This window comes from Schistocerca americana, chromosome 2, assembly GCF_021461395.2.
Source record: "Schistocerca americana isolate TAMUIC-IGC-003095 chromosome 2, iqSchAmer2.1, whole genome shotgun sequence".
In the NCBI taxonomy this organism is placed as follows: Eukaryota; Metazoa; Arthropoda; class Insecta; order Orthoptera; family Acrididae; genus Schistocerca; species Schistocerca americana.
In genome coordinates, this window is record NC_060120.1 from 634,687,118 (window position 1) to 634,712,012 (window position 24,895).

A 24,895-nucleotide genomic window follows, 5' to 3' on the forward strand; every position below is an offset into this window, starting at 1 on the left:
AACATTTCCACAATCAAATAAAACTAGAAGAGATGAAGGAAAGAAATTGCATTCCTAGTAATTGAAACCTTACAACTTTGTCATTTACGAAACATTGATGGAATTTATCATTTTTTAAGAATTATGTCCTTTCGATGGATTCCTCCTGTATGAATACATCACTGAAATCTGCTGTTGACATTCCTCACTGACCGCTGAAACATCTCAGATGGGATACTGTGAATTGCATCCCGAATTCTCTTTGTTAACTCATCCAGGGCTCTTGGTCGAGTCGTGTAGGCTTTGCTCTTGAAATAACCCCACAAGAAAAAATCACAAACGGATAAATCTGACTATCTAGGGACCCAGGGAATGTTACCGTATCTTGAAATTACACGGTGGCCAAACAATTCTCGCACATATGCCATTGATTGCCGTGCAATGTGTGATGTCGCTCTGTCCTCTAGAAACCGTGCTTCTTGAACGTTTGGAAAATTGTTCAGTGCACGTGTAACGAAAGTTCTTAAAATCTCCACGTAATGATCGGCATTGACAGTTATTGTGTTTCCCTGTTCATCTGCGAAAAACGACGGTTCGGTAATCCTACGTGATGAAACACCACACCATATACTCTCACTTTACTAGCATATAAAGGGCGCTCATGAACATCATTATGATTTGTGTTTGCCCAGTAACGGTAGCTCTGTTTATTCACATAACCTGCGAGATGAAAATGTGCCTCATCTGACATTCACAACTTGTTTAGAAATTCATCGTCATTGTTTATTTTTGTTATCAAAAAAATGGTTGAAATGGCTCTGAGCACTATGGGATTTAACATCTGTGGTCATCAGTCCCCTAGAACTTAGAACTACTTAAACCTAACTAACCTAAGGACATCACAAACATCCATGCCCGAGGCAGGATTCGAACCTGCGACCGTAGCAGTCGCGCGGTTCCGGACTGCGCGCCTAGAACCGCTAGACCACCGCTGCCGGCTATTTTTGTTATCATTTGTTGACAGAATCCTAATCGTAACCGGTAATCGTTGTCCTTCAATTGTTGCACCATCTGTAGTTTGTACGGATGAAATTTTAAATCAATATGAAGAATTCTGCGGACTCTCTTCCGGGATGTTCCAGCCACTGCAGCTTGCTTACGAATTAGACTCCGTGGGCTCTGTAAGACAGACTCGCGTACAACATCAATGTTTGCTGGAGAGCGCACACTTCTTGGTCGTCGTGTTGGCGTCTTCTTGAGGGCAGATCCAGTCTCCTCAACGTTAATACTCCAACATTTTATCGTTTGTTTCGACCGAACGGTATCATGACGTCCTAAACTATAAAAAAAGTCGACCCTCCCTCTGCACCGCTACCAAACTATCGTTGTTTATATAAAACATTTTTATGGCTAAAGTACGCTGTTGTCCGTTCCACTGATCCATGATTACTGAAATAGTGGACTGTTTATTCGCTGTCACGAGCGCGCAGTGCTGCCACCTGCCCATCGCTGCCACTACTCATTTCAAACATTCCTGTTATTCAGTGTCACCCTGCAATTTGATGTTTCATTTTATTCAACAGGGCCAACTTATATCATTCATAAGCAGTTAGATTTTCAGTATTGTGCATCACTTCTAGTTCATGGATCTGGAATCAGTTTTGCAAACTAATTATCGTAGGTTTTACATTAAAGTTCATTATTCAGGTAGTTTGTACTGTTCAAAATTCTTGCAGTCAGATTGTTAACTTCTACAGTATGAAAAACGTCCTTCTACATTACGACAATTAACTTGTAATTATTTCAGAGCTGCTTTGCTTCCACATTGCGACAGTACAAGTTTCACAGCGTCATAGTCATTAAACGGAATTACTTACAATGCTGTTAAAAGTACTTGTAAAGGAAATTTTATTCTGGCTATACAAACAAATGATTACAATTTCAGAAAAATTGGAAAGTTTATTCAAGAAAAAGAGCTTCACAGATTAAGTAAGTCAATAACGCACTGTTCCACCTCTGGCCTTTCTGCAAGCAGTTATTCGGCTTTGCATTGATTGATAAGAGCTGTTGAGTGCCCTGAGGGCTATCCTCATAAATTCTGTTCAATTGGCAAACACTAAAACAAGCAGTAATAATTCTCATCGAGTGCAGGTTGGCTGAAATGTAAGCCCAGGATGGCTTGCCATGAACGGCAACGAAACCCGCCATATAATATCGCAGAAGTGCGTCTTTGCTGTAAAGATGCTGCAGATGACAACCAAAGGGGTCCTGGTATAAAAGATGATCGCACCCCAGACCATCACTCCTGGTTGTCATGTCGTATGGCGAGCGACAGTAATGTTTTTGTCCCACTGCTGTCCAAGGCGTCTCCAGACACACCTCAAATCTCATTGACTGCAGTAGAATTGGCTTCAGTTATGAGTTCAGCTTCGAACTGAGCTCCAGTGACCAATGAAGACGTATCTGGCGACGTCCCGGACAGTGATGGGACATCAACCTCACTTTCTCTCGCCATACGGCCCATCAACCGAGAGTAATCATCTTAGGTGCCCTTCCCTTTCATAGCACCATCCATTTGGTTGTCATCTGCGGCACCCTTGCAGGACAGTGGTACATCGACGACATCCTGGGAATACATTTCAACAAGATAATGGCCACAGGCACACGGCGAGAGTTTCTATTGCTTGCTTCGTCCTCGCCAAATCATGCCTTGGCTAGCAAGGTTGCCGATGTCTCTCCAGTTGAGAACGTTTGAAACATTATTGGCAGGACCCTCCAACCAGCTCGAGATTTTCACGATTTAACGCACCAATTGGTCGGAATTTGGCCCGATATCTCTCAGGAGGACATCCAACAACGCGTATCAATCATGCCAAGCCCAATAAGTGCTTGGACAAGGGCCAAAGGTGGATCAACTCTTTCTCTTGAATAAATCATCCAGTTTTTCTGAAATTGTAATCATTTGTTTACCTGTACATATACATCATTTCCAGGAATTTCCATCCCATTCAATTCAGATAATTCCTCTGTGGTGCGTCATTTTGTTTTTTCTTAGTGTATTTACGTTCTTAGTTTGTAACTGTTCTTGGTGTTCTCAGAGTTACCACTTTGGATTGGCCTTGCATCATTATCTTGTTAACTGTAGTGTACTGTACTGCACCTGCTTGTTACTTAAAATATTTTGGCTTACCAATGAAACTTACCTTTAATTGGACCCTGAGTCAGTTTAGCAGGTGCTAAGTTCATCATACTGTTCAACACGAGCTGTTGAGTAATTCTGGATTAATTTGGCTTGATTTATAACTCATTTGTACTGCGATTGTTGATGACATTTGTCATTTGGCATTAAGTCGATTTTTGTGTTTTTATTGAGTTTTTCTTCGATAACTCCTTGTACTGCAAGGTTTTTTTGTCATAAAGTGTTTCGTTTCCTGTCTTTCCGTTATTGTTATATTTTCAATATTTGTGAAGTTTGAGATTTTTTTCAGCAAACTATTATTAAAATGTACTTTATGTTTTGACCTCAGTAAATTTTCACGCCACAACTGGCCCTCTACCTCTTCTGTTTTATTTTGCGAGTTTTTCGTAAACATGTGTTCCAGTTAGTTATATACTGACAGTGCAATATTTAATGATTTTCATGTATTCTGTATATTGACGTACAGAATATCTGACGGTGGGCTGTGGACTGAAACTGATTATATAGTAAAGTAATTATTACCAGCAGCTCCTGGAGGTGAATTGTGGCTTGAAAAAACATGTTTAGAGAGGACGTTACAGGATACTTCTTAAATAATATTATACAGCAAAGATTTTTTAAATAACAAAATGTAGGAATTGGTGCAAAAATGTAGGGTTGGTGAAAATTGAGAAACATAACATCTCAGTCATTATATAAAGTTTTTTCAGAGTATAAGATGAGTCACTGAAAAATAGTGTGACCAAGATCTGTAATGGAGGATGTTATTCTCCTTTCAGCTTCATAAGCTCAGCATCTGCTTCACTGCTTAGGGATCATGACTCAGGTTTTCAGATAGACAAAAAAGAAAAGCCACGTAACCGTAATGTAGCAGTTGGGGTACCATCATGGTCTTGGTGTCAGCTGAAAACGTTTGTCAGTAATGTGTGCAGTATTATAGTGCGTGCGCCAACTTATGATGAGATTAGAGTAAATAGTTTAATGTAAGTATGAAATTAACTTGACCTGAAACTAGTTGATATATCAAGCTGATGTGTCCAATATTATTCATATGCGGATGGCCAGTAAATTTGCATTCATGCAGAGGGGAGGTGGTTTCTATCGTCTACCTGAAAGCACTGAACACCAGGTAGAGGTGGGTGTTAATGCTTTTCCAGATTTAGCCTCCTCTGTCAGAAAAGTGCCTTCATATCAGGATAACTGTTTTGACATACCATGATTTCTCCCATGAATCACACAGCTATCACGCCGAAGATGTTGTCTGTGAAACTGTGTAAGGCCATAAGCAACAGTGAAAACATAGTGCTTATCCACTATCAGGTTTCCCGTTGTGTTATTTCCAGTCAATGAAAATAATGTCTGTAGTTCGTGATCTTATTTCTCACTGCTATTTTGTCTAAAACTGACATGGTGAGACCGTGGCTGTGTACAATTAATGTAGGTTAATTCTTACAAAGAAGAAAACAGCAACCAGCCACTATTAATACTGCTATTTATTTAGGTAAATAGCGCCGTTACCAGTTTCGAACTGGCAAGTTCATCATCAGACGGCTGTTAACATGATTTTCAATATACACTCCTGGAAATTGAAATAAGAACACCGTGAATTCATTGTCCCAGGAAGGGGAAACTTTATTGACACATTCCTGGGGTCAGATACATCACATGATCACACTGACAGAACCACAGGCACATAGACACAGGCAACAGAGCATGCACAATGTCGGCACTAGTACAGTGTATATCCACCTTTCGCAGCAATGCAGGCTGCTATTCTCCCATGGAGACGATCGTAGAGATTCCGGATGTAGTCCTGTGGAACGGCTTGCCATGCCATTTCCACCTGGCACCTCAGTTGGACCAGCGTTCGTGCTGGACGTGCAGACCGCGTGAGACGACGCTTCATCCAGTCCCAAACATGCCCAATGGGGGACAGATCCGGAGATCTTGCTGGCCAGGGTAGTTGACTTACACCTTCTAGAGCACGTTGGGTGGCACGGGATACATGCGGACGTGCGTTGTCCTGTTGGAACAGCAAGTTCCCTTGCCGGTCTAGGAATGGTAGAATGATGGGTTCGATGACGGTTTGGATGTACCGTGCACTATTCAGTGTCCCCTCGACGATCACCAGTGGTGTACGGCCAGTGTAGGAGATCGCTCCCCACACCATGATGCCGGGTGTTGGCCCTGTGTGCCTCGGTCGTATGCAGTCCTGATTGTGGCGCTCACCTGCACGGCGCCAAACACGCATACGACCATCATTGGCACCAAGGCAGAAGCGACTCTCATCGCTGAAGACGACACGTCTCCATTCGTCCCTCCATTCACGCCTGTCGCGACACCACTGGAGGCGGGCTGCACGATGTTGGGGCGTGAGCGGAAGACGGCCTAACGGTGTGCGGGACCGTAGCCCAGCTTCATGGAGACGGTTGCGAATGGTCCTCGCCGATACCCCAGGAGCAACAGTGTCCCTAATTTGCTGGGAAGTGGCGGTGCGGTCCCCTACGGCACTGCGTAGGATCCTACGGTCTTGGCGTGCATCCGTGCGTCGCTGCGGTCCGGTCCCAGGTCGACGGGCACGTGCACCTTCCGCCGGCCACTGGCGACAACATCGATGTACTGTGGAGACCTCACGCCCCACGTGTTGAGCAATTCGGCGGTACGTCCACCCGGCCTCCCGCATGCCCACTATACGCCCTCGCTCAAAGTCCGTCAACTGCACATACGGTTCACGTCCACGCTGTCGCGGCATGCTACCAGTGTTAAAGACTGCGATGGAGCTCCGTATGCCACGGCAAACTGGCTGACACTGACGGCGGCGGTGCACAAATGCTGCGCAGCTAGCGCCATTCGACGGCCAACACCGCGGTTCCTGGTGTGTCCGCTGTGCCGTGCGTGTGATCATTGCTTGTACAGCCCTCTCGCAGTGTCCGGAGCAAGTATGGTGGGTCTGACACACCGGTGTCAATGTGTTCTTTTTTCCATTTCCAGGAGTGTACATTTCACATTATCGTCCGTTTTCGATTTTTATTATTCCATTGTGGCGAAGTATTTTTGGTGTGTTGTTGCCCTACGGTAGAAAACAGTGTTAGAAGCGCCCTATGTGAAAATAACTAACCTCCAAACGATGAAATACAGCGTAAATAAATATGTTTGGTTAAGTGGTTACGGTACTTACGTCGAAAATTCCGTGCGATTTTGTTGCGAAGTTGCAGGATTGCATTTTTCGAATTGGACCCTAGACGACTGAAAAACCGTAGCTTAGTCAGATGAGTCCCGATTTCAGTTGCAAATAGCTGTTGGTACGGTGCGAGTGTGGCGCAGACACCACAAAGCCACGAACCCAAGTTGTAAACAAGGCACTGTGCAAACTGTTGGTGGCTCCATAATGGTGTGGGCTGTATTTACATGGAGTACATTGGGTCTTCTGGTCCAACTGAACCGATCACTGACAGGAAATGATTATGTTTGGCTACATGGACTTCATCACAATGCACCATGCCACAGAGCCATGGTTGTTCACGGTTGGTATGAAGAACATTCTGGACAATTCAAGCGAATGATTTGGCCGCCCATATCACACGACATGTATCCCAAGGAATATTTTTGGGACGTAACCGAAATATCAGTTCGTGCACGAAATCCTGCACCGGCCACACATTTGCAGCTATGGACAACTATAGAGGCAGCATAGCTCAATATTTCTGGAGATGGTCCCCACGACTTGAGTCCATGCCACGTCGAGATACTGCACTACGCCGGGAAAAAGGAGGTCCGACACAGTGTTACGGGTATCCTATAAGTTCTGTCACCTCAGCGGATGTTCTATATACAGAGTGGTTATAAAAAGTCTGAAACGATTCTAAGGATGTTGCAGCGTAGGTTGTGCTCGACAGTAGTCGTTAACGAAAAAAATCTGATAAGTTGCGCCGTTTCCGAATTAATCAGCACTGAAGGTAGCCTACCGGGCCGTTGCGCGCACAAATTCAAGCGGCCCGCCAGATACAATTACTGTTCGTTTTCTCCGTGTGCAGATGACAGCGCACGAGACTGCTGATCTTTTGGCTCTGGTTAGATCCTTACTATCGTCCCACGTCCCATTTTTGTATCGCCCTCTTGTTCGATTGTAGGAAACCAAACGAAGAACAAATTTGTTGACACCGTCTCTGTAGGGCTGCTTGAATTTTTGGTGTGCAACGCCCTGATTGGTTAATTTCAGTGCTAATTGACTCGAAAACGGCGCAACGTATCGATTTCTTTACTTAATAATTGTTTCTCAGCACAACTTACAGAGCAACACCCTTACAAGTTTTTAGACTATTTTTGACCACCCTGTATAAGGAAAAATAGCTCAGCGGGTTTCGAAGTCAGAGATCGCATTTGAATGTTGGTCGATTGTTGAGAGATCGTGTTGTGTCTCGTGTAATACGGCGAAATGTGTACCAGCAGGTGTAGGAATTCGACAACGTCAGGTTCATGGTCTACTGAAACTGCACTTTATCGTTCCACGAAATTACTGCTCTCGTTGTTTGTGAACCAGTGACACACTTGAATATGAGAGCGACGGGTTCAGGAGGGCCATGCTTAGTGCAAGTCAGGACCTCAGAGACTAGCGCCAAAAAGGATAGATATGTTATCTCGGCCGTGCAGCATCGTACAACGACGTCACGTACCTTCAGTCAGCAAATGATCTAATCTGAAGCAAGACAGGCACCCACACTGAGATGAATCCCGTGGGACATATACGTATGTGGAGGCTCCGAGGGAAACGAACAGTTCTAGACTGCATTTGTCTTCATCATACCGGCCCAACACCTGGCATGATGGGGTGTCAGGGAGTACGTAACACAATCACGTCTGCTTCACACAGCCGGTAATTTGGACAGCAAGCGTTACTTTTCGGACGTGTTAATGATGTGACTGAGCTCTATCTTCGATATTGTGTTTCAGCACGGTAAGTCAAAGTCCGCTTGTTCCCCATGCAGTCCTGAACTTCCTCGATACAGACGATATTCGGCTGTTTCCGTGGCTCCAGGTCAGTCACCCATTAAAAACATCTGGTCGTGCGTTGGCGAGAAAATGGTTCACCTCCACTCGCCAGCTACTACGACTGGTTAACTCTGGCACGTACTTGAACCAAAAACGAATGACGTTCTCATATCTGTCGTCCAAGCTTAGTTAGACATGCTCAGTCACTGGAATTTTTGGTGCCTGAGGTAGCACTTTCGTGCACTGAACCTGGAACGCAATACACTCCAAACCAGCTACAAATTTAATCATATATTCTTTCTACTACACTTTATAGGCACAGTAAGTAAAATTTCGTTATTTTCTATCTTTCTTGATGTTGCAACTGTAATGGCCAGCACTGTATTACCATGAAATGGTTTAGCTATCATTGATTCTAAATTTTTTCTCGTTGTAATGTGTGCGCATATTCTTGAAATCGAGCTTACAACATGGCATGCACTCTTGTGATACAAAACAACAAGAACATTGGCGTCTGAAAGTTGCTTGTTCAACTGGACTTTTTGCTTCCTGAAATCACGACTTTATCATTGCAATGTTTCGCAAGTTCATACAATCGTCAGCTTCGATTAGTCTAGCCAAGCTCTTTGAGCTGTCTCTTTTTGTCTTACTGGAGCGTATTTACATCTTTGGAGTAACACTATGGCCCTCAGCCAACAGGAAACGTTTGCAGGTGTCTAGTCACGAGGCCTCATAGTTCGAATGGGAGATGGCCATTCTGTCCGTTTCTGGTTCTGTTCTCGTCTGGTTGGTTTTTGGTCTGCTGCAATAGTAGTCTTGCAGTGATGATTATTCTGGTTGAGTCTTTACAGATACTTTCCATGGTGACTAATAGGTAATGTGTAGCTTATTTCAGTCGTGTGTTCTAAATATTCGCAAATTTTGTTCCGATCATTCCGCGTACAGAAACTGGAGTGCATTATAAAGTACAATGGTATCCTCGTGCATGACAACACAGAGGCTCACAGACTGCTCGCTTTTAGCAAAATGGAGGTTGAGCTATAGCATGGAGTAATATCTTTCTAGTCCGTTGCGTTATAGGCTCAAACTTACCAAATATTAAATACCGCGTCTCTGTATCACTTAAATTGCTGTTGAAGAAAGATTGATCACTGGGCGCTGTGCTGGCTGCTGGCGACGTCTCAAGACTGTGTACTGCGTTTTTATACAATTGTGACATATTTTGAAATATGTGGATAAAAAATCCTAAGTCAAGATCGTTAAAATACTTTTATTTTTGTAGCTACTTTCAGCTCATTGACGAACAATCGTCTGATCAACAAAACTTTTACTATCTGATTCCGTGTACACCAGTCACCAGGATTTACACGTCGTCATAATCTGATCAGCGAAATCGCTCTTACTGTCATATACAGACAAAAGTAGGTCGACATTGTTACATGCAGTCAAATGTCAAATAAAAAAGTGAGATTTTGTGTGGAACATAAAAAATAACAAATAATGTCACCATTTCATTGCTTTAATGAAACAGTTGTCTAACTATTCTTCTCGAGAATCCAGTGATTAAAAATAGGAGGGAACTGCCTCATTGCACTGTTTTTGGCTACAATTGGAAGTATACACACTATGTAACTTTTGGACTAGATTTTGATTAGTGCTCACCGAGACCTTAATGTTGGGTGTTAGAATACCCCGATATGCACAGTCATTACCGTTGTATTTATATTAGGTAATCGTGTTTGTCTGTGACTACTTCGTTATTCGTGGGCATATCGCATTTCCTATTGTACACAAGCACATAAACATTCATATGGTAGGGCACGGCTTAACGGATCAGGACCTTAATTAATTACTTATGGTAGTAGCTCATTCTTATAACACAGCACACTATTACATAGGTTAAAAAATTAATAACAATTCACGTTTGTAATGCTACCGAAACTAAATGATATTACGTGTAATTTTATTTTTATTAGTTCATATCGAAGTTTTACAATTATATGTGCATGTAACTAAGGAGTTATTTGGCGAACACAAGGTTCCGAATCAGGTGGAATCAACTCTAAACGGGGCAGATTGCGGGGGGAGTATCTTCTCGGTAAACCTTATCTTAACCTCCTGCACTCTCATATTTGGAGTGAGGAACTGCTGTAAGGTGTCAACGCCGGGCCGAGGCATGCGGTCGAAAGGGAAGCCCATGGAGCGCGTGTCTGGGTAGCGGCGGCCCCGCCACCCGCAGTACACCTCGGGCTGCCGGCAGCCGGAGGGCGGCGGCTGCTCCACCTGCCGACATACGCCCGCTATCAGTACACTGGAAAATGCGGCAGGCATGTGAAAGTAAAACAGACTGGAAGTGTACTGTGATGTACAAAGACATTGCCTTAAGAACTAAAGCGAACACCAAAGCAAAGCTTGCTCTGAAGATAATACACCATTAGGAGTAATTGATTGGAAGCCATCGAGTGAAACGGAAGTGATATCTGATGTTCCCCAAGCAAGTGTCGCAGACCCTATCTTGTTTCTAATCTGTATAAATGATTTGAGAGACAACGTGAAGATCCCTCTCAAATGGTGCTCTGGTAAACCGTCAAGTCACCTGGTCAATACAAATTACAAAATGATTTAAACAAGATATCAGTATGATTCGGAATGTGATATTTGACCCCGGACAATAAAAAGTTTCAATGAATATCGAGTTCTTTCGAAAATCTTTACTGGTCAAGATCACTTATTCGCGAATTAGATAACTAGTTCCGATCATCTCCAGATCTTAGTATAAAAACTCGTTTCTAAGACTCCTTAATTCTGAATTGCAGAACAGCGATGCTCATAAATTAAGGATAATTGCCACACAACGTGGCACTACACAAAACTGGCGCTAACAGCACAGGCACATAGGGAACACACACGAAACAGATCTGTAAGTCCAGGGTACTGGTGATAAGTTGAGAAAACCGTCCCGAAACACATACGCTACAAAACGCCACTGTTTCCTGCGCACTGACATCAATATGGGATATGATCACCAAACACACGTACAAAGGCCGCACAACGGGTTTGCATATTCTGGATCAGGTAGTCGAGCAGCTGCTCGGGTATAGCCTCCCATTCTTGCGCCAGTGCCTGTTGCAGCTCCTAAAGTGTCCTAGGAGTGTGAGACGTGCAGTGATACGCCGACCGAGAGCATCCCAGACGTGTTCGACGGGGTTTAGGTCTCAATAACAGGCCACTCCATTCGCTTGATATCTTCTGTTTCAAGGTACTCCTCTACATGGCAGCTTGGTAGGGCTGTGCGTTATCATCCATCAGGAGGATGTTGGGACCCACTGCACTTCTGAAAAGGCGGACATACTGGTGCAAAATGACGTCCCGATACACCTGACCTGTTACGGTTCCTCTGTCAAAGACATGCGGGGTGTACATGCACCAATCATAATCCCACCCCACACCATTAAGCCACGACCTCCATACAGGTTCCTTATAAGGACTTATGGGGTTGGTATCTGGTTCCTGGTTCACTCCAGATGAAAACCTGGCGAGAATCACTGTTCAGACTATAACTGCACTCGCCAATGAATATAACCTGGGACCACTGTTCCAGTGACCATGTACTGTGTTCTTGACACCAGGCTTTACGGGGTCTCCTGTGACCAGGGGTCAGTGGACCTTGCAGGTCTCCGGGCGAATAAGCCATGTCTGTTCAGTCGTCTGTAGACTGTGTGTCTGGAGACAACAGTCCCATTGGCTCCGGTAAGGTCCCAAGCAAGGCTACCTGCAGTATTCCGTGGCCGTCTGCGGGCACTGATGGTGATATATCGGTCTTCTTGTGCTGTTGTACACTGTGGAAGTCCCATACTGTAGCGCCTGGACACGTTTCCTGTCTGCTGGAATCGTTGCCATAATCTTGAGATCACGCTTTGTGGCACACGGAGGGCGTGTGCTACGACCTGCTGTGTTTGACCAGCCTCCAGTCGCCCTAGTATTCTACTCCGCATAACGTCATCAATATGTGTTTGAGCCATTTTCAACACACAGTCACCATTAACACGTCTGAAAACGTCTGCACACTTACTCGCTGCACCGAACTCTGACACGCACCAACACACCTCAGCGTATGTGGACTGCTTCCAGCGCCACCGTGCGACGACCGCAGGTCAAATGCACCGCGTGGTCATGCCCCGAGGTGATTTAAACTCGCAAACCGCCCACCAGAGCGTTGTTTCACCATGTATCAGCATTATCCTTAATTTATGAGCATGAGTGTAGATTAATATACACTGGAGAGAGATTTTGGTCACATGACGAAATGGCAGATGGCTTTCACAGAATCCTATTAAATTCCCGGTTGGATTACCAGAGGTAGTCATACATAGTTTTATCGAGTACCTCGACGAAATAATGTTATACAATAAGTTTTTTGTTTAGTTGCAGTCAGAAATCGTGGCACACATTCAGATCACTGCTTATCAGTAGCGTAGCTCGCAGCTAGAGGATCAAGAACAAAATGCAGCAGACCATTGAAGGACATTTGAAGGAGAGCAACGCTGCTACATTCCGTGTTGAGTTACTGGAAGTATACGGCAACAGTTCACCATAATATGACTGTGGTTAGGTGGCGCAGGCGCTTCCGGTGTGGGTAAATAAGTCTGATTGACGAACTGGCAGTCCATATCTGTACAGACTCGTGAACGGATGGATAACTGGAGCCCCTGGTACTCGAACATCGACATATCACAATCGAGGTGATTGTGGAAAAAGAGAAAATCAGTCATGGGTCAGTTTTCAAAGTTCTGCACGGCGTTTTGAACGTGACTAAGGTCGTCGTCCGTCACCTACCGTGACTGGTCGCTCCCATTCAAAAAGGCCTGCAAATGTGGGCTGTAGCGGAAATGCTGCAGCTGTTTCACTTACATTTACGTGACTTTAGCCAACTAGCTGCCATGAACGAATGTTGGGCTTCTCACTCTGAAACCGAGACAGTGGAGCAAATAAAGCAGTGGAAACAAGCAGACTCATCACTGACAATAAAACACGAAAATGTGAATATCATCGATCAAGATTATGCCGAGCGTTTTTTGGGGCTGCATGGGTGTGGTGCAAACAGAGGCAGACCGTCACAGGAATATGTTACCGAGGCTACGGGAAGCTGTCCAAGGTGGTGTTATTGCTTCAGAACGCCCCAGCTCATTTCGCGATACACCCAGTCACATACATTGCTTCATTCAGCTATGAGATTTTGGCTCACTCCCTCGTATTCTCCTGACATGGCACCCACTGACTTCTTCTTTCATCGGATGAGGAAACAATTGCGTGGCAGAATTTCCAGATTAACGACAAGGTGATTTTCAAGGTGTTAAGTTTCCTGTAAAGCCAAAATGCAGACCTATACAACCAAGGTCTCCGCCAAATCATCTATTGTCGCAAAACATGTATCGCATTAGAGGTTATATATGTAGAGAAGAATGAACTCCATCATGAAGTTTCATGGTAAGAGCTTGACTTTTTTTAGATAATAATTAAAACTTTATGGGTATCCCTTGTAGTTTTATCACGAACATTCTGTATATATTGTTCTTAAACATCATGACATATAACATTTGCTGTTGGATAAAACATTTCTCCAGGCTTTTCCATTCATTATAGTCTTCAGAAATGCGCAAGAATTTTGATGTACGCGTTTTCAGTTGGCGTCTGCCACCCTCCATTAAGTCGACGACTCTCTCATTAAATCCATAAAAAAATTCTTCCTCCTTCCATTTACTGTCCATTCGTCTCCATCTTCATTTCATTACGATCATAATTACGTCTTCGAAGACATTCTGTTCCCTGATATTACGTCTCCTTTCCTGCCTGTCCCATTAATTCTCAACATACGTCCCTCAATTATCTCAGAGTGATTACCAACATACGTCCCTCAATTATCTTAGAGAAATCACTCAAATTTTCTTCATTAAAATTCCATGTCCCACTTTGCATAAGTCAACATCGTTAGTACACAGTAATTGTAAACTTAATGTTTTCGATGCATTGGAGGTTTCGTTTCAAAACTCTCTATTTAGCTGATGAAAAGCACTCCAGTCGAACTTCTATTCCTCTTTTTATTTCTTACGCCGACCATCCAGTGGTTGTCCTCAGCTGATCTATACGCAAACTTCGCTCTACCGATTCTATGACTTCACTGTTGATTATATGTTAATTTGAGCTTACTGCAGCTGACTTATACGGCCATTTCAAAAAAATGCTGTTTAAGCTCTTCCTTTCGTGACTGGAGTTTGTTTTTCGAGAGGTAAACAGTGCAATACATTATAAATGGTTTAGATACCTTCCATTAACATCTATTCACTAATAATAAAAAACGAATACTTGTTATGTTTATTCAATCCTTATACCTTTCAGCATTAAGCCATTTTCAAAGGATACGAAGTATCGCATCAGAAGTAAATATCAACTAGCTCAAGTAGAGGATAAAAGAAACATAGTAAATACTTATAGTAAAGATGAGACTTTTATTATAAGTGCAGGATATGACCACCACGTCTTACAAAGCTTTTAAGCATTATATATCTTCCATGCACAAAGTATTTCTTCTTCATAACACTTACTACAAGATTGCTAATAAGCATGCCGAGATGAAATCTCTTTGCCTTATTCCTGTTTCAATCATCGATTTTTTGTTGTACTGAAGTAGTCAAATGGAACTCGACATTTTCTTCAGTATACCATAATAAGTTCAATCAGTGCCTTCACTCTCAAGATGCGTTAATGCTTAGCCGTAAGCTAGCCCAGAATCGATCATATCTACACAGAGTGATAACTCACACTCATTGCAGCAATCTATAATTTCATCCACGACTTGCAAGGCGTCCACTGTGCTGTACCCACTGCTTAAGCTATCACGTTCCTTACCTCCCTAAAAATCTAAGGTTTTCTTCCATGCAGATGGCGGTAACTTTAGTGTGCTTTTGTACGTACGTTGTGGAGAGATGTATTGACTTCATTGTAAAGAACAATGAATTGTTCCAGTTTTCAGAAAATGTCTTCCTCCTGGAACCATTTTTGTTTCTGATTCATCCCTTGAACTTTGAAATATTCACATAAATTTAATTCTTGTGCGAGTGCAAAGCTCACTTCTTGCCATAATTCATCGTGCCACTTTAGACTGCTTACTGAGATGCGCCACTAGATTGAGAGGCAGCACGTAATTCCAAGAGTGCAACTTCCACCAGGGCTTTGCCGTCACGAAATCTGCCGCTACCTGTCGCTGTTTACAGCGCACACTACGCCTAAGTGCCTTCTTTCAGTTATTCTGTTAGAGTCTTCTAATTACAGTCCAACTGGCACGTCTAACCCCGACATAGCAGCCTCAGTAGCCGAGATCGCTAACGTATGATTGTGCAGTTGCTTTTGGCTTGGACATTACTGATTCGAATCCTGCTTCAAGATAAATTTTCACTGCCAGCAGTGGGAGGAGACATGGTGGCCCGTAGTTCCTCATCATCAGACTTTATCCCAAGTTCTGAATTAAATTCCAAAGCACTTCGAAGTCTCTCATGGAGTCAGAACATGCAGCAACTGTTGATGGTAGTGATTCGTCCATGGGAGGGAGACGTTAAGTTCGCCGACCCCTTTCCTACTGTTATTCAAGAGTAGCAATCTCTCTGTTCTTTACATCCAAATCAAGGCACAATAACCGCACTGTGCAAACATTCAGCGTTGTCATCCACACAACATTCACGTCTGACACTTCATTGCGCATAGGTGCAGGGAAATGGCAAACCACCACAAGAAGGGCCAGTGAGGGGTTCTTGAATTTTCTTCAACGCTCATTTCCTTAGACAGGAAATGATCTTAACTGACCACAAACTTGATCGCTACTGACATAAACTCAAATGCTTTGAATTTCAGTATAAGCATGATTGTATAGTAGCAGTTCTATGAAGCAAAGTAATTGATGTAATTAACAACTGAAGCATTCCCCAGTCACCGTTGCAGTCTTAATCATAACGTAAGGAATGGTATGTAAGCGTATTTGACAAATACAGCAATGTACAAGGAAAATAAATTACTAATTATTGATTTGAATCTGCTGTAGAAGTAATCCTGAAGTTCGGCGATAAGCAACGTTAGCCGAAGGTTATCAGGAAAGTTACTTCCCTTAGGAGGCAAACTGTAAGCAGACTTGAATTGTGAAAAGCTATTTCTGTTCACTTGTAGCCAAACGAAGAGCAAAATGGTCGTTACCTGTGATGCCGACTGACGAGGAAAAAAAAAAAACAATGAAACGGGGTGATGTTGGATTTGCAGTGGAAATTATCACATTCCGTCAATAACAAAGTCGTTTCAACACAATCCTGCAAAGTCTTCATTGTAACTGAGAACGAAAGCGCTTAAAAGCCTAATGCTGAAAGGTAACGTCAGAGTAGTCGCAAGGGTTAAGGACTGAACCACTCCCTTTAGTATTATAACATCAATAATATACGCATTTCACAGAAAGAACAATGAACCTCTCTTGTAACAGATGTTACAAATAAATGGAATGATGAAATTTTTCGTAACACGTTTGTTGTTGTAGATTTACATGGAAGAAACAAAATTAACTACTTGTGACGACTGACGAAAGGCTGTGATACTTGGTAGACACTGTTTAAAGGATTATTCTCAAATAGAAATAATGAAAAATATTTGGAACACAAATCAAGAAAACATGACTCGAACAAGGCCAAACTGCAATAATGAAGAACTCAACTTTGCCAGATTCTCAACATACGGACAGCCAATACACCTCGAAATTTCAAAATAGGAGATAAGAAATTACTCTCTTCTTATCAGCATTACGCATAATCTTGTTTACGCAAGGGAATTCATTATATCAAACTACATACTTAAGTGTGTTCAATTGCACGTCGGATTCTGGACGACAAGGGAACATTATATGCGTGGAGTTCATTCGTTAATCAGTAGGCAAAGATCGATCATATGACAGTGATAACGCTTAAAATAAATCTTATTTTGATTAACAGTTGGAGTTCAGTTTGACAGATAATATTATTAATTACATACGTGATCTTTAGCGTAGTCAGACACCATTACGAATAGTTCGGCTACAAGTCCCTCGGGCTTTCCCTTCGGAACAAGCATGTGATGTGGCCATCCACATCCACAGTAGACGAAACCATCTGAATTCGTGGGATCGGAGCTGTTCAAATTAATAAAAGTGCGCTCAATAGGCACTGTCACAGTTGATTGTACAGACGGCCGCTCAAATCTATTGGTACCAGGAAGCACTGTAAAATAGACGTGCTGTAAGTACAAGCAGTAGAACTATGTAAACTTTACGTTTGACTTCACCATTCAAGACACAAATTACATTTACATTATATTACATTGCTTTACATTAATATGTTACATAGATCATGAATATGACATTTCGTAATGATGTGGAACCTGTCAGTTTAACATAAGTTTTCATTACAGAATATATATATATATATATATATATATATATATATATATATATTCTTTTTTTACACTTATTACTTCATACCTAAAAATCATCTATTGAGTAGAAGGAGCTGTCATTCAGAAATTCTTTTAATTTGTTTTTAAATGTTGATTGGCTATCTGTCAGACTTTTAATACTATCTGGAACATGACTAACGACTTTTGTGGCAGCATAATTCACCCCTTTCTGTGCCAAAGTCAGATTCAACACAGAACAGTAAAGATCATCCTTTCTTCTAGCTATTGTTTTTCAACTGGGATGGATTATTAATGACAAATTTTGTAAGTAAATATATGAATTGCAAAGGTACTGCGAATATCCCGAGTTCCTTTAATAAATATCTACAGGGCTATCTTGGGTGGGCTCCAGCTATTATTCTGATTACACGCTCTTCTGCACTGAATATTTTTTCTCTTAATGATGAATTACCCTAAAATATTATGCCATGTGAAAGCATAGAATGAAAATAGGCATAGTACGTTAATTCACTGACAAGTCTATCATCGAAATTTGGAATAACCCTAATAGCATAAGTAGCTGAACCTAACTGTCAGCAGATTAGCGATGTGTTTCTCCCAATTCAAAATCTCATCGCTGTACACACCCTGAAATTTCGAATATTCTACTATAGCAACAGACTTCTGTTCAAAGTCTATATTTATCAATGGCATTATGCAATTTACTGTACAGAATTGTATATACTGTTTTCTTAATATTTAGTGAGAGTCCATTTGCAGTGAATTGCTTAATAACTTTATGAAAGCCATTATTTACAATTCCTCACCTAATTTTTCTTTGTTGGATGTGATTACTATACTTGTATCATCAGAAAACAGAACTAGCTTTGCATCGTCATGAATGTAGAGTGGCAAATCATTAATACATATTAAGAACAATAAGAACCCAAGTCCTAATCCTGTGGGACACCACTCTTGCTACATCCCCAGTTAGAGCACTCTGCTGATTTTTACAGACTATCTGTACTGTTAATTTCAACTTTCTGCAGTCTTACAATTAAATATGAATTAAATCATTTGTGCTCTGTCCCACTCATACCACAATACTTAACTTATCTAGAAGAATTTCAGTGCTCTGTTGGAAATGCCATCAACTTCATGCGAGCTTTTACTTTTGAATGAATTTATTATTTTCCTAATTTTAGTAGGCGAGATGGGCTCAATCAGAGTTTCATCAAATTGCGTATGTATTGCCTCTTCCATATGCGGCCTTGCATTTTCTTATGAATAGCTAGATCCTATTTTCTATACAACACTTAAAATTGATTATTAAAAATTTCTGACTTTTTGTTGCCAAACTTTTCATTGGGTTTGAGAGAAATACAGTCTTCCTGTACTCTCAGTTGCTCTGTTTGCCTTTTAACAATATTCCAAATTGTTTTAATTTTATCATCAGTGGTGCTAAGTTCAGACATAATGCACATACTTCTGGAATTTTTAATAAGTTCCCTTACTACAGTGCAGTAGTTTTTATGATGTTTCATTTTTCTGGATAATTACTCCTTCTAGTGATAAGATACATTTCACTTTTCTGTTTTCAAGATATTTTTATCCTTTTGGTAAGCCATGGCTTTTTATATAGTTTTGTACAATTATGTTTCACTGTTTCCTTAAGGAAATTGTTTTTAAATACACTCACAAAGGTATCATGAAATAGTTTAAATTTTAAATCAGCATCAGGTTCGCTGTACACCTCGTCCCAGTCCAACTGTTGCAAACTTTCCCCAAAATTTGCAATTGTTAAATCGTTAGTTGAACTCACCATTTTGGACTACTGTTTTATTTTACTGTATGGACCTATGTCACATACTGTAAATATCTGTGCATCTCGATCAGACAGACCATACGTAACAGCAAAAGTTTTTATTTCATTAAATTAATCTAGGTCTACAAAAACATTATCTATCAGTATGCTGCTTTCCTCTACCACCCGAGTGGGAAATCAATTACTGACGTAAAACTGAAATAACTAAGTCAGTGTCAAGCTTTCTATAACACTCTTTCAATCTACATTGAAATCTCCACAAACAATAATTTTCTTCCCTCTGGCTGACAAATAGCACAACAAAGAATCCAAGTTTTTCAAAAAAATAGCTGAAAATTTCAGTATGGCAACCTATACACAGCTATAGTTATAAAAATATCATTATTTAGTTTAAGCTCAGACTCACATGCTTCTATACGTTGCTCTTCACAAAATATTTTAGTTTCTAAATTTTTCACACTATGATAAATCGCAATGTATATTGCAGTTCCTCCTCTCTCTACAGTGTCTCTACTCACATGTGGTGAATGCTTGTATACACCCAAATTTACCTTTTCCATATTTGTGACTTTATGATGTTCAGACAGGCATAGTACATGTATTCCACCCTCAGATTCTCAATATTCTAAACAAACAACAAGCTGATCTACTTCGTTTTTTAATCCCCTGATATTCTGATGCAATATACTAACACTATTTTTCACTGTGTTTTTATGAGAATCTTGTGACATACTAACATTATTTTTCACTGTACTTTTATGTGAATCTTGTGATATTTTAACTTCCTTAGTACCTGCCTGTCTGAGCTTCGCATTTAGCTTAAATGCATCGTGTTAATCATTGGACTGTGATCATAGCCTAAAAAAGAGGTACTCCCATGAGTTTCTGTGACTCCTCTTAAAGATTTTGCTATCATCCCAGCCAATTAACTCTTCCCTTTCCTACTGAGATGCAGGCTATGCCTTGTGAAGTCCCATCTACCAATAGCATCAACAGGAACCAAACCTATGCCTGACAAAATACGGTAGCTACCCGAAGCGGGTGATCTGGCTCCATATTCACTCTTCTGATGGAGCTGTTCAATTGGGGCCGATCATACCACGTGAAAGCATGAATCAAGCCAACATTTGTATGGTTCGTTGCAGATGCTACAGTGTTCTTTTACTTGCTATTGGTAATATCAGAGCACATGAGAAACTGAATGTTTCGAAATACATACGTAATGACTGAACTCTGAAGAACTGTTGCTTAACAAAAAGTTTTGTGAGAAAGTATAAGCTATTTTGAGGTTCAGTGTCAGTTTAAAAGTTGTTAGTGAGCACATCTCAATTACTAACCGCAGTCCATTCACTAATACAATATGTAGGAAACAAGATTAATCTGTTTCCTACATATGGGAAGAGATGAACGTTACTTACGGTCAACACTGAAACGATCCATTTCAATGAATTGAAGTTTTTGCTCTCGGAACAACATAGGCAGACCTCCTTCATCATACTTAGGTGCCAAAAATATTCTCACGGTGCCTCTTACCGGAGGTCCTGCATTTTCCACCTGTATTTTAAGAAAAAAGTGAGCATATTTAGAACGGTGAAATAACGAAAAAGAATAGAGACAAAAAACATTTGTCGTAATTGATACAAGAGCATGTGAGAAAACTAAACGATCCAAATAACAGTTGCGCTGGCTGAGATCTTGTAAAGTTCTTCACTCGGCTTCTACATATGTTGGCTCTATCAATTCCGTTATTCTGTAAGATAATACCAGCCTGCTCTAAAATGGATCCCACGTTAAAACTGCAGGCATTTCGGTACAGTCCCAAGCGCAAGACACAGAATAGCATTTTGTACAGCGCGGCGGGAGACGACGAGTGAATTGCCGAGATCTGTTGCGTCTTCGCGACCAATACAAGAGACTGTAGGTCGTCCTTCGAAGTATCTGCCGTAAACTCTCACTCAGAATCAACAAGAGCTGCTTCTCTTATACCAAAATACGTGTGAAATTAGTTTCCATAGAGTTTCATTAAAAAAATGAAAATAAATCACTGCATATACTCCTTCTCTCCATTTTGGAAGTTTGTTACACTATTAGAATCAAAACCTCTCCACAACTTTAACAACATACAAGCAAAATTGGTGCGTTGGAGGGACTGAGAATGCGCATTTCGCGATCGAGAAGTCTCTTCACCCTCAACGGGTGTCTGTGTGGCGTGCAATATCCAGTAACGGAATAATCGGTGCAATATTCCTTGATGGCACGGTGACTACCGAACTGTACGTGAAGGGTTTGGTAGATGATTTTATTCCCATTGTCCAGAGTGGCCATGATCTCTACAAGATGTGGTTCATGCAAGACGGAACTCGACCCCATCGGAGCAGGAGAGAGTTTGATGTCCTGGAGGACCACAATCTGGCTCTGGGGTATCCAGAGGCCAGTGGCATGGGTCTCGATTGGCCGCCATGTTCTCTGGATCGGAAGATATGGGACTCCTTTTTGAGAGGCTATGTTAAAGATAAGGCGCACAACAATAACCCCAAAATCATTGCTGCGCTGAAAACAGCCATTCTGGAGGTCATCGACAGCATCGATGTTCCGTCACTTCAGCGGGTCATGCAGAATTTTTCTATTCGTCTGCACCACATCATCGCCAATAATGGCAGGCATACCGAATATCTGTAGTGGCAATTACATCTTGAATAAAGTGTGTGCACGCCGTAGTTTGTGACTAATTTACGTTTTTTTATATAGATCAGTAATTGTCACCCTGTAAATCGGGGAAGACGTCTTTAATTATGCAAAGTCATTTGACAGTATAACTAAACGCATTAGATGTAATACAGTGTTCGTCCGGAAACGGGCACCCTTGCTGCAAGACGCTTGCAATAGAGGCACACTGGCCTGGAGTAGGGTGAAGTTACAAAAACATTTAATTGCTTAAAACTCACCAAATCGGTGGTATCACAAGCAGAGTACATTTACCAACATCCAAAATAAGATCAAATTTTCTTCAATGTGGTCCACATGATTTTTAAAAACTCTGTTGTATTTATGTCAGAAGGAACAATGTTCTAACTGTTAAAGTAACGGAGCTACAAACGGAATACAGTCACAGCAAATTTCAGCATTACCTACGACCCTTACCAGGTACGACTTGTAGAGGGAACAGAGAAGTTCCAAAGAAGAGTAACACGCTTCGTCACGAGTTCGTTCAATACGTGCGAAACTGTTAAAGTAACGGAGCTACAAACGGAATACAGTCACAGCAAATTTCAGCATTACCTACGACCCTTACCAGGTACGACTTGTAGAGGTAACAGAGAAGTTCCAAAGAAGAGTAACACGCTTCGTCACGAGTTCGTTCAATACGTGCGAAAGCGGCACGGAGATGATTATACTGTTCGAGTGGTATGCGCTACAAGAGAGGCGTTGTGTATCTCGGTGTGGTTTACTATTGAAATTCCCAGACCATTCTTCCGTAGAAGAGTGAAGCAACATATTGCTTCTTCCTACTTATATACACTTCCTAACAACAAATGTGATGCACCCAGAAGTCGGATGTCAGTGTAACTTAGTACATGCACACACCCTCAGTGGGTATGTAAATGACTAGAGTTGCAATTCTCTGAGACAGGCAGAACGACCGCGAGAGTACATTAGTGTTGTTCGTGTCTAGTGTTGTTACCAGGCCTAGTAGGGTGTATAAACTGACCAGAGTCAGATGTTGAGTGATCAGTGTGAAGGACACGGAGGTACCACGGTCCCCTGGTAAGTAGCGTGTTACCATCACCTGACAACATTTGACAGTGGCCTTATTATGGGTCACTCTTTAGCCGGCTTGTCGAATCGTGCAACATATTAATTTTTTAGGTGTTCCCAAACAACAGTGGCCCGATGTTGGACCGCGTGGGAACGTGAGGGCAAGCATACTATTCGCAAAAGTTGCGTCGACTACATCTTGTGCACCAAGCACATCGTAACCCCTTCATAACTGCGCCTGTCACCCGGGAACAGGTAATGGATTCTCTGCAACATTCTGTTTCATCTGGCAGCGTTGGTTGGAGATTAGCCGCAATACAGAAATATCGTGGTGCCATTTTTCAACAGCACAATCCCGTCCACACAAGACGTGTGTATCTACAAATTCGTAGTGCGATGTTAATGTTCTCTCGTGGGCAGTAATATCCCAGGTCTGTCCCCTATGTAATATACACCACGTGATCAAAAGCATCTGGGCACCCCCGAAAACATACATTTTTCGTATTAGGTGCTTTGTGCTGCAGCCTGCTGCCAGGTACTCCATATCAGCGACCTCAGTAGTCATCGTGAGAGCAGAATGAGGCGCTCCGCGGAACTCACGCACTTGGAACGTGGTCAGCTGATTGGATGTCACTTGTGTCATACGTCAGTAAGCGAGATTTCCACATTCCTAAACATCCCTAGGTCCGATGATAATGAAATGGAAACGAGAAGGGACACATACAGCACGAATGCGTAGAGGCCGACCTCGTCTGCTGACTGCCAGCCGAGTTGAAGAGGGTCGTAACGTATAATACGCAGACTTCTATCCAGACCACCACATAGTAATTCCAAACTGCATCAGGATCCACTGCTAGTACTCTGACACTTAGGCTGAAGGTGAGAAAAATTGAGCCCGCCGCTGTGGCCGAGTGGTTCTAGGCGCTTCAGACCGAACCGCGCTGCTCCTACGGTCGCAGGTTCGAATCCTGCCTCGGGCATGGCTGTGTGTGATGCCCTTAAGTTAGTTAGGTTTAAGTAGTTCTGAGTCTAGGGGACTGATGATCTAAGATGTTAAGTCCTATAGTGCTTAGAGCCATTTGATCATTTGAGAAAACTTGGATTTCATGGTCGAGCGGCTGCTCATAAGCCACACATCACGCCGGTAAATGCCAAACGACGCCTAGCTTGGTGTTAGGAGCGTAAACATTGGACGATTGAACTGTGGAAAAACTTTGTATGGAGTGACGAATCACGGTACACAACGTTGCTATCCGATGGCAGGGATTGGGTACGGCGAATGCCCTGTGAACGTCATCTGCCAGCGTGTTTAGTGCCAACAGTAAACTCGGGAGGCGGTAGTGTTATAGTGTGGTCGTGTTTTTCATGGAGGAGAGTTGTACCCCTCGTTGTTTTGCGTGGCACTATCACAGCGCAGGCCTACATTCATGTTTTAACCGCCTTCTTGGTTCCCAATGTTGAAGAGCACTTCTTCATCTTTAAACACGAGCGAGCACTTGTTCATAATGCACAGCCTATGGAGGAGTAGTTACACGACAATAACATCCCTGTAATGGACTGGCCTGCACAGATTCAAATGGCTCTAAGCACTATGGGACTGAACATCTGAGGTCATCAGTCCCCTAGACTTACAACTACTTAAACCTAACTAACCTAAGGACATCACACACAACCGTGACCGAGGCAAG

The 24,895-nt window shown here is 42.2% G+C and overlaps 1 protein-coding gene across 1 annotated transcript in view; it reads right to left on the bottom strand.

Moving 5' to 3' along the window:
• Nucleotides 1-9,619: 9,619 nt before the first annotated feature.
• The window catches only part of LOC124595848 (phenoloxidase 1-like), a 190,248-nt gene continuing 174,972 nt past the window's right edge, over nt 9,620-24,895 (bottom strand). Inside the window, exons 12-14 of the mRNA XM_047134754.1 lie at nt 20,870-21,005; nt 17,228-17,451; nt 9,620-10,450 (exon numbers count right to left, since the gene is read on the bottom strand). Of these exons, the coding sequence (XP_046990710.1) occupies nt 10,214-10,450; nt 17,228-17,451; nt 20,870-21,005 (597 nt within the window). The 3' untranslated portion in view covers nt 9,620-10,213. The remainder of the gene's footprint in view (nt 10,451-17,227; nt 17,452-20,869; nt 21,006-24,895) is intronic.